The 14,832-nt window shown below is 54.4% G+C and overlaps 1 protein-coding gene across 1 annotated transcript in view; it reads left to right on the top strand.

Moving 5' to 3' along the window:
* LOC147097166 (prolow-density lipoprotein receptor-related protein 1-like) overlaps positions 1 to 14,832 on the top strand; it is a 325,180-nt gene that overhangs the window by 155,174 nt on the left and 155,174 nt on the right. Inside the window, 3 exon segments of the mRNA XM_085972535.1 lie at positions 2,370 to 2,597; positions 5,156 to 5,330; positions 10,602 to 10,609. Of these exon segments, the coding sequence (XP_085828661.1) occupies positions 2,370 to 2,597; positions 5,156 to 5,330; positions 10,602 to 10,609 (411 nt within the window).

Below are 14,832 nucleotides of genomic sequence, written 5' to 3'. Positions count from 1 at the left end.
ACATTAGGAACAGGAGGAGTCCGTTCAGCCCCCCTCGAGCCTGTTACATTAGCAACAGGAGGAGGCCATTCAGCCCCCCTCGAGCCTGTTACATTAGGAACAGGAGGAGTCCGTTCAGCCCCCCTCGAGCCTGTTACATTAGCAACAGGAGGAGTCCGTTCAGCCCCCCTCGAGCCTGTTACATTAGGAACAGGAGGAGGCCATTCAGCCCCCCTCGAGCCTGTTACATTAGGAACAGGAGGAGGCCATTCAGCCCTCCTCGAGCCTGTTCCATTAGGGACAGGAGGAGGCCATTCAGCCCCTCGAGCCTGTTACATTAGGAACAGGAGGAGGCCGTTCAGCCCCCTCGAGCCTGTTACATTAGGAACAGGAGGAGGCCATTCAGCCCCCCTCGAGCCTGTTAGATTAGGAACAGGAGGAGGCCATTCAGCCCTCTCGAGCCTGTTCCATTAGGAACAGGAGGAGGCCATTCAGCCCATCGAGCCTGTTACATTAGGAACAGGAGGAGGCTGTTCAGCCCCCCTCGAGCCTGTTACATTAGGAACAGGAGGAGGCCATTCAGCCCCCCTCGAGCCTGTTACATTAGGAACAGGAGGAGGCCATTCAGCCCCTCTCGAGCCTGTTCCATTAGGAACAGGAGGAGGCCATTCAGCCCCTCGAGCCTGTTACCTTAGGAACAGGAGGAGGCCGTTCAGCTCCCCTCGAGCCTGTTACATTAGGAACAGGAGGAGGCCGTTCGGCCCCCTTCGAGCCTGTTACATTAGGAACAGGAGGAGGCCATTCAGCCCCCCTCGAGCCTGTTACATTAGGAACAGGAGGAGGTCATTCAGCCCCCTCGAGCCTGTTACATTAGGAACAGGAGGAGGCCATTCAGCCCCCCTCGAGCCTGTTACATTAGGAACAGGAGGAGGCCATTCAGCCCCCCTCGAGCCTGTTACATTAGGAACAGGAGGAGGCCATTCAGCCCCCCTCGAGCCTGTTACATTAGGAACAGGAGGAGTCCGTTCAGCCCCCCTCGAGCCTGTTACATTAGCAACAGGAGGAGTCCGTTCAGCCCCCCTCGAGCCTGTGACATTAGGAACAGGAGGAGGCCATTCAGCCCCCCTCGAGCCTGTTACATTAGGAACAGGAGGAGGCCATTCAGCCCTCCTCGAGCCTGTTAGATTAGGAACAGGAGGAGGCCATTCAGCCCCTCTCGAGCCTGTTCCATTAGGAACAGGAGGAGGCCATTCAGCCCCTCGAGTCTGTTACATTAGGAACAGGAGGAGGCTGTTCAGCCCCCCTCGAGCCTGTTACATTAGGAACAGGAGGAGGCCATTCAGTCCCCCTCGAGCCTGTTCTACAATTCAATTAGATCATGGACGATGAGCATGTCAAACGCCATCTACCTGCCATGGTTCTGTAATCCTTAATGCCCTTACCCAACAAAATATCTATCGATTGAAGACCTACAATGAATAGTTTTTGGAGGGTGGAGCGATGTGCATCCCCCCGATTTCCAGAGGCCTGGGAGGGTTATAGGGGGCTGGAGGAGGTTACAGAGATACGGAGGGTTGCAGGGGCAGGAGGAGGTTACAGAGATAGGGAGGGTTGTTGGGGCTGGAGGAGGTTATAGAGATGGAGAGGGTTGTAGGTGGCTGGAGGAGGTTTCAGAGACAGGGAGGGTTGTCGGGGGCTGGATGAGGTTACAGAGATAGGGAGGGTTGTAGGGGGTTGGAGGAGGTTAGAGAGATAGGGAGGGTTGTAGGGGCTGGAGGAGGTTACAGAGATTGGGAGGGTTGTAGGAGACTGGAGGAGGTTACAGAGATAGGGAGGGTTGTAGGGGGCTGGAGGAGGTTACAGAGATAGGGAGGGTTGTAGGGCTGGAGGAGGTTACAGAGATAGGGAGGGTTGTAGGGGGCTGGAGGAGGTTACAGAGATAGGGAGGGTTGTCGGGGCTGGAGGAGGTTACAGAGATAGGGAGGGTTGTAGGGGCTGGAGGAGGTTACAGAGATGGGGAGGGTTGTAGGGGGCTGGAGGAGGTTACAGAGATAGGGAGGGTTGTAGGGACAGGAGGAGGTTACAGAGATAGGGAGGGTTGTAGGGACAGGAGGAGGTTACAGAGATAGGGAGGGTTGTAGGGGGCCGGAGGAGGTTACAGAGATAGGGAGGGTTGTAGGGGGCTGGAGGAGGTTACAGAGATAGGGAGGGTTGTAGGTGCTGGAGGAGGTTACAGAGATGGGGAGGGTTGTAGGGGCTGGAGGAGGTTACAGAGATAGGGAGGGGGGCGAGGAGGCCATGGAGGGATTGAGGAGTTTTAACGTCAGTGAGTGGCTGATATCTGTTGTTTTACAATGGCGCATTTTAAGCTCCCTTGGTCTCTGTTGCAGAGTTTAAGAAGTTCCTGCTATACGCCCGGCAGATGGAGATTCGCGGCGTGGACATCGACAATCCCTACTACAACTTCATCATCTCCTTCACCGTCCCCGACATCGATAACGTCACCGTGGTGGATTACGATGCAGTGGAGAGGCGGATCTACTGGTCTGACGTCAGGACTCAGACCATCAAGCGAGCGTTCATCAACGGCACCGGAGTGGAGACCGTGGTCTCGGCAGGTGATTGAAACTCCTTTGGCAGTGTCACTCGAGAGTATGGGCTGGAGTGGGGAGCGTATGATTGTCCATTACCTGCAGACCTCCCTTCAGCTGCAGCGCAGTGGGAAGCGCGCTCGCTCTCCGGTCGTGGGATCAAGGCCCCGCTCCAGTCGAGCCCCATAATCCAGGCTGACTCTCCCCAGTGCCGCACTGTCGGAGGGGCAGTACTGAGGGAGTGCCGCACTGTCGGAGGGGCAGTACTGAGGGAGCGCCGCACTGTCGGAGGGGCAGTACTGAGGGAGCACCGCACTGTTGGAGGGGCAGTACTGAGGGAGAGCCGCACTGTCGGAGGGACAGTACTGAGGGAGTGCCGCACTGTCGGAGGGGCAGTACTGAGGGAGCGCCGCACTGTCGGAGGGGCAGTACTGAGGGAGCGCCGCACTGTCGGAGGGGCGGTACTGACGGAGCGCCGCACTGTCGGAGGGGCAGTACTGAGGGAGCGCCTCACTGTCGGAGGGGCTATCTTTCAGATGAAATGTGAAACCGAGGTTCCTCTCTGGGCCCCTAGGGTGGGTGTTAAATATCCCACGCCTACTCACTCGAAGAAGAGCAGGGGAGTTCTCCCTGGTGCCCTGGGGCCAATATTTACCCCTCCAGCAACTTCACACCCGCTTAGAAAAAAAAAGTGATCTGGTCTTTTATCACATTGCTGTTTGTGGGAGCTTGCTGAAGGAGGCCATTCGGCCCATCGTGCCTGTGCCGGCTCTTTGAACGAGCTCTCCAATTAGCCCCACTCTCCATAGTCCTGCAATTTTTTCCCTTCAAGTATTTATGTAAGTATTCAAGTGGGACCCCAACTCTTTACAATCTATATTAACGATTTGGAGGAAGGGACCGAGTGCAACATATCCAAGTTTGCCGACAATACAAAGATGGGAGGGAAAGCAGTGAGTGAGGAGGACATAAAAAACCTGCAAAAGGACATAGACAGGCTAAGTGAGTGGGCAGAGATTTGGCAGATGCAATATAATGTTGGAAAGTGTGAGGTTATGCACTTTGGCAGAAAAAAATCAAAGAGCAAGTTATTATCTAAATGGAGAGAAACTGCAAAGTGCTACAGTACAAAGGGATCTGGGGGTCCTGGTGCATGAAACACAGAAGGTTAGTATGCAGGTACAGCAGGTGATCAGGAAGGCCAATGGAATCTTGGCTTTTATTGCAAGGGGGATGGAGTATAAAAGCAGGGAAGTCTTGCTTCAGTTATACAGGGTACTGGTGAGGCCACACCTGGAATACTGCGTGCAGTTTTGGTTTCCATATTTAAGAAAAGATATACTTGCTCTCGAGGGAGTTCAGAGAAGGTTCACTCGGTTGATTCCGGAGATGAGGGGGTTGACGTATCAGGAAAGGTTGAGTAGGTTGGGCCTCTACTCATTGGAGTTCAGAAGAATGAGAGGAGATCTTATCAAAACATATAAGATTGTGAAGGGGCTTGATCGGGTGGATGCGGGGAGGATGTTTCCACTGATGGGTGAGACTAGAACTAGGGGGCATAGTCTAACAATAAGGGGCTGCCCTTTCAAAACTGAGATGAGGAGAAACTTCTTCACTCAGAGGGCAGTAAATCTATGGAATTTGCTACCTCAGAGAGCTGTGGAAGCTGCGACATTAAATAAATTTAAAACGGAGATAGACAGTTTCCTAGCAGATAAGGGAATTAGGGGTTACGGGGAGAGGGCAGGGAAGTGGACGTGAGTCTAGATTCGGATCAGCCATGATCCTATTGAATGGCGGAGCAGGCCTGAGGGGCCGTATGGCCTCCTCCTGTTCCGAATGTAACAGGCTCGAGGGGGGCTGAAAGGCCTCCTCCTGTTCCTAATGTAACAGGCTCAAGGGGGGCCGTATGGCCTCCTCCTGTTCCGAATGTAACAGGCTCGAGGGGGCTGAATGGCCTCCTCCTGTTCCTAATGTAACAGGCTCAAGGGGGGCTGAATGGCCTCCTCCTGTTCCTAATGTAACAGGCTCGAGGGGGGCTGAATGGCCTTCTCCTGTTCCTAATGTAACAGGCTCGAGGGGGGCTGAATGGCCTCCTCCTGTTCCTAATGTAACAGGCTCGAGGGGGGCTGAATGGCCTCCTCCTGTTCCTAATGTAACAGGCTCGAGGGGGGCTGAATGGCCTCCTCCTGCCAATATATCCTTCCTAAGGTGCGGTGCCCAGATCTGGTCACAGTGCTCCAGGTGTGGTCTAACCAGGCTTTTGTACAACTGTAGCATAACTTCTGCCCCCTTGTCCTCCTAGATACAAAGGCCAGCATTCCATTAGCCTTTTTGATGCTTCTTCTGTACCTGTTCATGACGTTTTAATGATCTATATACCTGAATCACCCAAGTCTTGTTGGACCTCCGCTGTTTTTCACCATTTAGAAAGTACGGGTGCTGACGGCATTCCTCCATTGACTATTTTATCGTCCGTAGAGAACAAGCCTCCATTAAACCAGCAGATGGCGAAATGCCGCATTAAGCACACGCCCGCCAATCTCACCGCCGCTAATCTCTCTCTCTTTCCCCCCCTTCTCCAGATTTGCCCAACGCTCACGGCCTTGCCGTCGACTGGGTTTCCAGGAACCTCTTCTGGACAAGCTATGATGCCAACAAGAAGCAGATTAACGTGGCCAGGCTGGACGGCTCGTTCAAGAACGCGGTGATCCAGGGGCTGGACAAGCCTCATTGCCTGGTGCTGCACCCGCTGCAAGGGTAAGCTTGTGCTGAAGGCTCCCTTTTTATCCCGGAAGGTGATTTCGTTGATTTACAGCAGCAACCACTTGTGTTTATACCGTGCCTTTAACGTCGTAAAACGTTCCCAAGGCGCTTCACAGGAGCGATTATCAAACAAAACATGACCCCAAACCACATAAGGTGATATTAGGGACAGGTGACCAAAAGCTGGGCCAAAGAGGGAGGTTTTAAGGAGCGTCTTAAAGGCGGAGAGAGAGAGAGGCGGAGAGGTTTAGGGAGGGAAGTCCAGCGCTTGGGGCCCAGGCGGCTGAAGGCACGGCCGCCAATGGTGGAGCGATGGAAATCGGGGGATGCGCAAGTGGTCGGAATTGGAGGAGCGCAGAGATCTGGAGGGTTGTAGGGGGCTGGAGGAGGTTACAGAGATAGGGAGGGTTGTAGGGGGCTGGAGGAGGTTACAGAGATAGGGAGGGTTGTAGGGGGCTGGAGGAGGTTACAGAGATAGGGAGGGTTGTAGGGGGCTGGAGGAGGTTACAGAGATAGGGAGGGTTGTAGGGGGCTGGAGGAGGTTACAAAGATAGGGAGGGTTGTAGGGGCTGGAGGAGGTTACAAAGATAGGGAGGGTTGTAGGGGCTGGAGGAGGTTACAGAGATGGGGAGGGTTGTAGGGGGCTGGAGGAGGTTACAGAGATAGGGATGGGTTGTAGGGGGCTGGAGGAGGTTACAGAGATAGGGAGGGTTGTAGGGGGCTGGAGGAGGTTACAGAGATAGGGAGGGGTGTAGGGGCTGGAGGAGGTTACAGAGATAGGGAGGGTTGTAGGGGCTGGAGGAGGTTACAGAGAGAGGGAGGGGTGTAGGGGCTGGAGGAGGTTACAGAGATAGGGAGGTTTGTTGGGGGCTGGAGGAGGTTACAGAGATAGGGAGGGTTGTAGGGGGCTGGAGGAGGTTACAAAGATAGGGAGGGTTGTAGGGGGCTGGAGGAGGTTACAGAGATGGGGAGTGTTGTGGGGGCTGGAGGAGGTTACAGAGATAGGGAGGGTTGTAGGGGGCTGGAGGAGGTTACAAAGATAGGGAGGGTTGTAGGGGCTGGAGGAGGTTACAGAGATGGGGAGTGTTGTAGGGGCTGGAGGAGGTTACAGAGATAGGGATGGGTTGTAGGGGGCTGGAGGAGGTTACAGAGATAGGGAGGGGTGTAGGGGCTGGAGGAGGTTACAGAGATAGGGAGGGTTGTAGGGGCTGGAGGAGGTTACAGAAAGAGGGAGGGGTGTAGGGGCTGGAGAAGGTTACAGAGATAGGGAGGATTGTAGGGGGCTGGAGGAGGTTACAGAGATAGGGATGGGTGTAGGGGGCTGGAGGAGGTTACAGAGATAGGGAGGGTTGTAGGGGCTGGAGGAGGTTACAGAGAGAGGGAGGGGTGTAGGGGCTGGAGAAGGTTACAGAGATAGGGAGGATTGTAGGGGGCTGGAGGAGGTTACAGAGATAGGGAGGATTGTAGGGGGCTGGAGGAGGTTACAGAGATAGGGATGGGTGTAGGGGGCTGGAGGAGGTTACAGAGAGAGGGAGGGGTGTAGGGGCTGGAGAAGGTTACAGAGATAGGGAGGATTGTAGGGGGCTGGAGGAGGTTACAGAGATAGGGATGGGTGTAGGGGGCTGGAGGCGGTTACAGAGATAGGGAGGGTTGTAGGGGCTGGAGGAGGTTACAGAGATAGGGAGGGTTGTAGGGGCTGGAGGAGGTTACAGAGATAGGGAGGGTTGTAGGGGCTGTAGGAGGTTACAGAGATAGGGAGGGGGAGCGAGGAGGCCGCAGAGGGATTTGAACAGGAGGATGAGAATTTTAAAATCGAGGCGTTGCCGGACTGGGAGCCAGTGGTGGTCAGCGAGCACAGGGCGGGGGGTGATGAGTGAACGGGAGTTAGGACACGGGGGCAGCAGAGCTTTGGTTGAGCTGATGTTTACGGAGTGTGGGAGTTCGGCCAGGAGAGCGTTGGAATGGTCGTGTCTGCTGGTATTAAAGGTACGGATAAGGGGTTTCAGCAGCAGATGGGCTGAGGATGATACCAGAACTGAGAGGTTTATAACCATCAGGATAGACGGAACCAGCTGAGACTCTTTTCTCTAGAGCTGAGGGGTGACCTGATCGAGGTCTTTAAAATTATGAAGGGGGTTCGATAGGGTAGACGTAGAGAAGATGTTTCCACTTGTGGGGAAGACCAGAACTAGGAGCCATCAATATGAGACAGTCACTAATAAATCCAATGGGGAATTCAGGAGAAACTTCTTTACCCAGAGAGTGGTGAGAATGTGGAATTCAAGGAGTGGTTGAGGTGACTAGCGTAGACGCATTTAAGGGGTAGCTGGATAAACACATGCGGGAGAAAGGAATAGAAGGATATGGTGATAGGGCGAGATAGAGTAGGGGTGGGAGGAGGCTCGTGTGGAGCACAAACACCGGCATGGACCAGTTGGGCCGAATGGCCTGTTTCTGTGCTGCGAGATTCGATGCAAGAGCTCGCAGAAGGATTCGAGTACAGGAGCAAGGATGTCTTGCTGCAGTTGTACAGGGCCTTGGTGAGACCACACCTTGAGTATTGTGTGCAGTTTTGGTCACCTTATCTGAGGAAGGATGTTCTTGCCATGGAGGGAGTGCAGCGAAGATTCACCAGACTGATACCTGGGATGGCAGGAATGACGTATGAGGAGAGATTGGGTCGATTGGGCTTATACTCGCTGGAGTTTAGAAGAATGCGAGGGGATCTCATTGAAACTTATCAAATTCTAACAGGCAGCATGGTGGCATAGTGGTTAGCACTGTTGTCTCACAGTGCCAGGGACCCGGGTTCGAATCCGGCCTCGGGTGACTGTCTGTGTGGAGTTTGCACATTCTCCCCGTGTTTGTGTGGGTTTTCTCCGGGTGCTCCGGTTTCCTCCCACAGTCCAAAAATGTGCGGGTTAGGTTGATTGACTATGATAAATTGACCCTTAGTGTTAGGGGGATTAAATACGTGGGATTACAGGGATAGGGTGGGATATGTGTTGGTGTAGGGGTTACGGGGATAGGGTGAGATATGTGTCGGTGCAGGCTCGATGGGCCGAAATGACCTCTATCTGCACTGTGGGGTTTCTGTGATTCTGTGTGATTCTGAGGACTAGACAGACTAGATGCAGGAAGGATGTTCCCGATGGCGGGGGAGTCCAGAACCTGTGGTCACAGTCTAAGGATAAGGGGTAAGCCATTTAGGACAGAGATGAGGAGGAATTTCTTCACCCAGAGAGTGGTGAACCTGTGGAATTCTCTACCACAAAAGGCAGTTGAGGCCAATTCATTAAATATATTCAAGAAGGAGTTGGATATATTTCTTAAGGCTAAAGGGATCAAGGGATATGGGGAGAAAGCAGGGACAGGGTACTGAATTTGGATGATCAGCCATGATCTCATTGAATGGCGGTTCGGGCTCGAGGGGCCGAATGGCCGACTCCTGCTCCTATCTTCTATGTTTCTAAGTGCACGTGCCGAAATTCGAAATCTATCGAAGATCTTGCCAACGCGCCCTTGGGCGGCTGGGCATGTTTCAGAAGGAGCTTGTTGTCGTTGGAACCCCACTCGCCGTTGCTGGAGGGCTTTTGTGTGCCTGTGAATGTTGTGGTACCCTGGATCGTCGCACCGCCTGCCCCCCCCCCCCCCCCAAACGCCATTGTCCCAGCAAAATCGTCTGCGTCCCAATATAAAATAGAGTCAAGTCGACCGAAGCCTTCTGCTGACCGCTGTTGGCCAGTGTGAGAGACGCTCGTTGCTTGCTGCTGCCGGCTTCAATTTAACAATTGCGACCAGTGAGAAGATCCTCTCTCGTTTTCTTAATATTGGCTGTGAATGAATAATAGACCCCGAAGTATTGCTCGCCTTACAAAGGAGGCTGGCAGAAAACTTTAAAAAAAAGTCCGGAATACAGAGAGTTATACTTGCCAAGGTAAGAGAGCCTCGTACACGGCCACAGGTGCAGGAACCCCGGTTACACGGCCACAGGTGCAGGAGCCCCGGTTACACGGCCACAGATCCAGGAACCCCGGTTACACGGCCACAGATCCAGGAACCCCGGTTACACGGCCACAGATCCAGGAACCCCGGTTACACGGCCACAGATCCAGGAACCCCGGTTACACGGCCACAGATCCAGGAACCCCGGTTACACGACCACAGATCCAGGAACTCCGGTTACTCGGCTACAGGTGCAGGAACCCCAGTTACACGGCCACTAATATATAGTAAAACTTAACTGAACCTACTCCTGAATTTTGCCGGTTAAGAGCGATTTCCGGATATTTAGCTGCTGGTTAAGAGAGAGTTTCCTGCACTTTACTTATACTCAGCAGCCTGTCAAGACAGCCAAGTAAGTATTTTAGAAGTCTGTGTCTGCATCGCCTCGTTTTACGGTGTCTGGATTATCGTGGCGGGTGTGCCAAGTAGCAGGAGCTTCCCCAGACTGAAGGGGGCTGCTCAATCGAGACAGTCTCGGGATTGCTGCCGACAGCGATGTCGTGTTCCATTCCTGCGCGTCGCAGTGGGGGTCGCTCACCTGGCACCTTCCCACTGTCCAGGGCCCCAAACACCCCTTCCAGGTGCAACAGCGATTTACTTGTACTTCTTGCAATCTAGTATTACTGTATTCGCTGCTCACGATGCGGTCTCCTCTGCATTGGGGAGACCGAACGCAGATCGGGCGACCGCTTTGCGGAACGCCTCCGTTCAGTCCGTAAGGGTGACCCCGAGCTTCCGGTCGCCTGTCATTTTAATTCACCGCTCCATTCCCACTCGGACCTCACCGTCCGCGGCCTCTTGCATTGTTCCACGGAAGCTCAGCGTAAACTCGAGGAACAGCACCTCATCTTCCGATTGGGCACTTTACAGCCTTCAGGACTCAATATCGAGTTCAACAATTTCAGATCATAACCTCGGCCCCTATTTTTTAATGTTTTTTGTCCACACTTTTGGTTTCTCCCACATGGCAGCTGTCTCCCACGCTGCCAGCGCATTTCACACTTCATCTCGAGCCATTGTCTGTTTCTTTACCTGTCCTATTACCATCTCGTCTCACCTTGAATATCTCTTAATGTCTCTCCTTTCATCCCCTCCCCCATTTCCCAGCCCCCAAACTGCCTTTTGTTTCATTTCCTGCCTTTTCTCTCAGTTCTGACGAAGGGTTTCGACCCGAAACGTCGACTCTGTTTCTCTCTCCACGGATGTTGCCTGGCCTGCTGAGTTTTTCCAGCGTTTTCTGTTGTTGTTTCGGATTTCCAGCATCCGCAGTATTAAGCTATCATGGAATCGTAGAATGGCTACAGCACAGAAAGAGGCCATCCGGCCCGTCGAGCCCGTGCCGGCTCTCCGCAAGAGCACTTCAGCTAGTCTCGCTGCCCCGTAGTCCTGCAAATTTTTTTCTTTCAGTTACATATCCATTTCCGTTTTGAAAGCCGCGATTGAGTCTGCCTCCACCACCCTTTCAGGCAGCGCATTCCAGATCCTAACCACTCGCTGCGTAAAAAAGTTTTTCCTCATCTCGCCTTTGGTTCTTCTGCCAATCGCCTTAAATCTGTGTCCTCTGGTTCTTGATCCTTCTGCCAATGGGAACAGTTTCCCTCTATCTACTCCTGTCTAGACCCCTCATGATTTTGAACACCTCCATCAAATCTCCGCTCGACCTTCTCTGCTCTTAAGGAGAACAACCCCAGCTTCTCCAGCCTCTCCACGTCACTGAAGTCCCTCATCCCCTGGTACCATTCTGGTCAATCTCCCCCTTAACCTTCTCTGCTCTAAGGAGAACAACCCCAGCTTCTCCAGTCTCTCCACGTCACTGAAGTCCCTCATCCCCTGGTACCATTCTGGTCAATCTCCCCCTTAACCTTGTCTGCTCTAAGGAGAACAACCCCAGCTTCTCCAGTCTCTCCACGTCACTGAAGTCTCTCATCCCCTGGTACCATTCTGGTCAATCTCCCCCTTAACCTTCTCTGCTCTAAGGAGAACAACCCCAGCTTCTCCAGTCTCTCCACGTCACTGAAGTCTCTCATCCCCTGGTACCATTCTGGTCAATCTCCCCCTTAACCTTCTCTGCTCTAAGGAGAACAACCCCAGCTTCTCCAGTCTCTCCACGTAACTGAAGTCTCTCATCCCCTGGTACCATTCTGGTCAATCTCCCCCTTAACCTTCTCTGCTCTAAGGAGAACAACCCCAGCTTCTCCAGTCTCTCCACGTCACTGAAGTCCCTCATCCCCTGGTACCATTCTGGTCAATCTCACCCTTAACCTTGTCTGCTCTAAGGAGAACAACCCCAGCTTCTCCAGTCTCTCCACGTCACTGAAGTCTCTCATCCCCTGGTACCATTCTGGTCAATCTCCCCCTTAACCTTCTCTGCTCTAAGGAGAACAACCCCAGCTTCTCCAGTCTCTCCACGTCACTGAAGTCTCTCATCCCCTGGTACCATTCTGGTCAATCTCCCCCTTAACCTTCTCTGCTCTAAGGAGAACAACCCCAGCTTCTCCAGTCTCTCCACGTCACTAAAGTCCCTCATCCCCTGGTACCATTCTGGTCAATCTCCTCTCCAATCTGTTGTGAACGAGGGAACTTTGAATTGATGTTGGATCACTGTCGATCGCGCACACTCTGTTCCAGAGGTTCTCCGTAGCTGGTCAAACAACAAGAAAAAGAAATAATTCCATTTCTCCAGCGCCTTTCGAGACCAGTGGACATCCCCAAGTGCTTTACAGCCAATGAAGTACTTTCGAAGTGTAATCACTGCTCTAATATAAGAAGTCAATTTGTGCACAGCAAGCTCACAAAAACAGCAATGACCAGGCAATCTGTTTTTAGTGATGTTGTTTGAGGGATAAATATTGGCCCCAGGACACCGGGGAGAATTCCCCTGCTCTTCCGATAGTGGCCGTGGGATCATTTACGTCCATCTGAGAGGGCAGACGGGGCCTTGGTTTAACCTCTCATCCAAAAGACGCTACCTCCGACAGTGCGGCGCTCCCTCAGTACCGCCCCTCCGACAGTGCGGCGCTCCCTCAGTACCGCCCCTCCGACAGTGTGGCGCTCCCTCAGTCCCGCCCTCCGACAGTGCGGCGCTCCCTCAGTACTGCCACTCCGACAGTGCGGCGCTCCCTCAGTACCGCCCCTCCGACAGTGTGGCGCTCCCTCAGTCCCGCCCTCCGACAGTGCGGCGCTCCCTCAGTACTGCCACTCCGACAGTGCGGCGCTCCCTCAGTACTGCCACTCCGACAGTGCGGCGCTCCCTCAGTACCGCCCCTCCGACAGTGTGGCGCTCCCTCAGTCCCGCCCTCCGACAGTGCGGCGCTCCCTCAGTACTGCCACTCCGACAGTGCGGCGCAGTACTGTCCCTCCCACGGTGCGGCGCAGTGCTCCCTCAGTACTGCCCCTCCGACGGCGCGGCGCTCCCTCGGGACCGCCCCCTCCGACGGCGCGGCGCTCCCTCGGGACCGCCCCCTCGGACGGCGCGGCGCTCCCTCGGGACCGCCCCCTCGGACGGCGCGGCGCTCCCTCGGGACCGCCCCCTCGGACGGCGCGGCGCTCCCTCGGGACCGCCCCCTCGGACGGCGCGGCGCTCCCTCGGGACCGCCCCCTCGGACGGCGCGGCGCTCCCTCGGGACCGCCCCCTCGGACGGCGCGGCGCTCCCTCGGGACCGCCCCCTCGGACGGCGCGGCGCTCCCTCGGGACCGCCCCCTCGGACGGCGCGGCGCTCCCTCGGGACCGCCCCCTCGGACGGCGCGGCGCTCCCTCGGGACCGCCCCCTCCGACGGCGCGGCGCTCCCTCAGTATTTGCACCGGGAGCGTCGGACTGGATTATGGGGCTCGTGGCAAAAACTGACGCGGAGACCAGAGAATTGTGATGGTGGGGGGGGCGAAGAGATTGTCCAAAGCAGTGGGTTTTAAACTGGGTCTTAAAGGGAGAGGGGGAGATGGGAGGGGAGGGGGTCGGTAATTCCGAAGTGTGGGACACAGGCAGCTGAAGGCGCGTCTGTCAATCGAGGGACAAAGGGTGGGGGTGGAGGGTGGGGGTGGAGGGTGGGAAGGTGAGACACAAGTGCGAGAGTTCGCAGTCAAAGGGTCAGGGGGGAGGCAAGCTGTTGAGAGATCCGCGGTGCTGTTTGAAGGAACAGCTGTCGGTTCTCCTGAGGGTCCTGCCAACATTCCTCCCTCGACCAAAAAAACAAAACAGGATGATTAACTGGCCAGTCATCTCTCTTGTTTACACCCTGCTTGTCTGCTAAGTGCGTTGCCTGTGCGAGAGCAGTGACAGCACTTCAGTTTGACGTGAAGGACCGGGACGAGCTCTCTGGATTTCACTCGGCTAATTTCTCTTTGCTTTCCAACGTGTTTTGACACCAGGGAGAGATTTCTCGCCTGAAAAGTTCCTTTTTTTTTGTCCGAAATAATGTCGTGGGCGGTGGGGGAAATCTGGGCAGGACTTTGTTTATCTGCCGAACGAGTAAGAGTTTCTGAATGAGCTGGTTCACGAGTGCGACAGACAGGCTGCAACATGCCTAGGAAGAGGGAGACTTGGAGAGGCAGCCGGGGAGAAAAATAAGCCACACTTGTCGCTTAATAATTATTGGTTTCCTAAGTTACACCAATGATTGCACTTCTAAAGTACCGCATTGTCTGTAAAGCGCTTTGGGACGTCCTGAGGTGGTGAAAGGCGCTGGAGAAATGCAAGCCACAAAATGGTGCAGCAGAGGAGGAGGCCATTCGGCCCGTCGTGCCTGTGCCGGCTCTCTGCAAGAGCACTTCAGCTCGTCCCACTCCTCTCCGCCCTTTCCCCGTAGCCCTGCAAATTGTTTCCCCTTCAAGTATTTATCCAATTCCCCCATCCGAAAGTTACTATTGAAACTGCTTCCACCGACCTTTCAGGCAGCGCGTTCCAGATCCTAACCACTCGCTGCGTTAAAAAAAAGTTTTCCCCCATGTTGCCTTTGCTTCTTCTGCCAATAACCTTAAATCTGTGTCCTCTGATTCTCGACCCTTCCGCCAACGGGAACAGTTTCTCTCCATCTGCTCTGTTCGGACCCCTCATGATTTTGAACACACCTATCAAATCTCCTCTCGACTGTCTCTGCTCTAAGGAGAACAACCCCAGCTTCTCCAGTCTCTCCACGTCACTGAAGTCCCTCATCCCCTGGTACCATTCTGGTCAATCTCCTCCTTAACCTTCTCTGCTCCAAGGAGAACAACCCCAGCTTCTCCAGTCTCTCCACGTCACTGAAGTCCCTCATCCCCTGGTACCATTCTGGTCAATCTCCCCCTTAACCTTCTCTGCTCTAAGGAGAACAACCCCAGCTTCTCCAGTCTCTCCACATCACTGAAGTCCCTCATCCCCCGGTACCATTCTGGTCAATCTCCCCCTTAACCTTCTCTGCTCCAAGGAGAACAACCCCAGCTTCTCCAGTCTCTCCACGTCACTGAAGTCCCTCATCCCCTGGAACCATTCTGGTCAATCTCCCCCTTAACCTTCTC

This window comes from Somniosus microcephalus, chromosome 33, assembly GCF_052327205.1.
Source record: "Somniosus microcephalus isolate GS21.2 chromosome 33, FLI_Smic_1.0, whole genome shotgun sequence".
Classification (NCBI taxonomy): Eukaryota; Metazoa; Chordata; class Chondrichthyes; order Squaliformes; family Somniosidae; genus Somniosus; species Somniosus microcephalus.
This window is presented reverse-complemented; position numbering and strand designations above follow the sequence as displayed.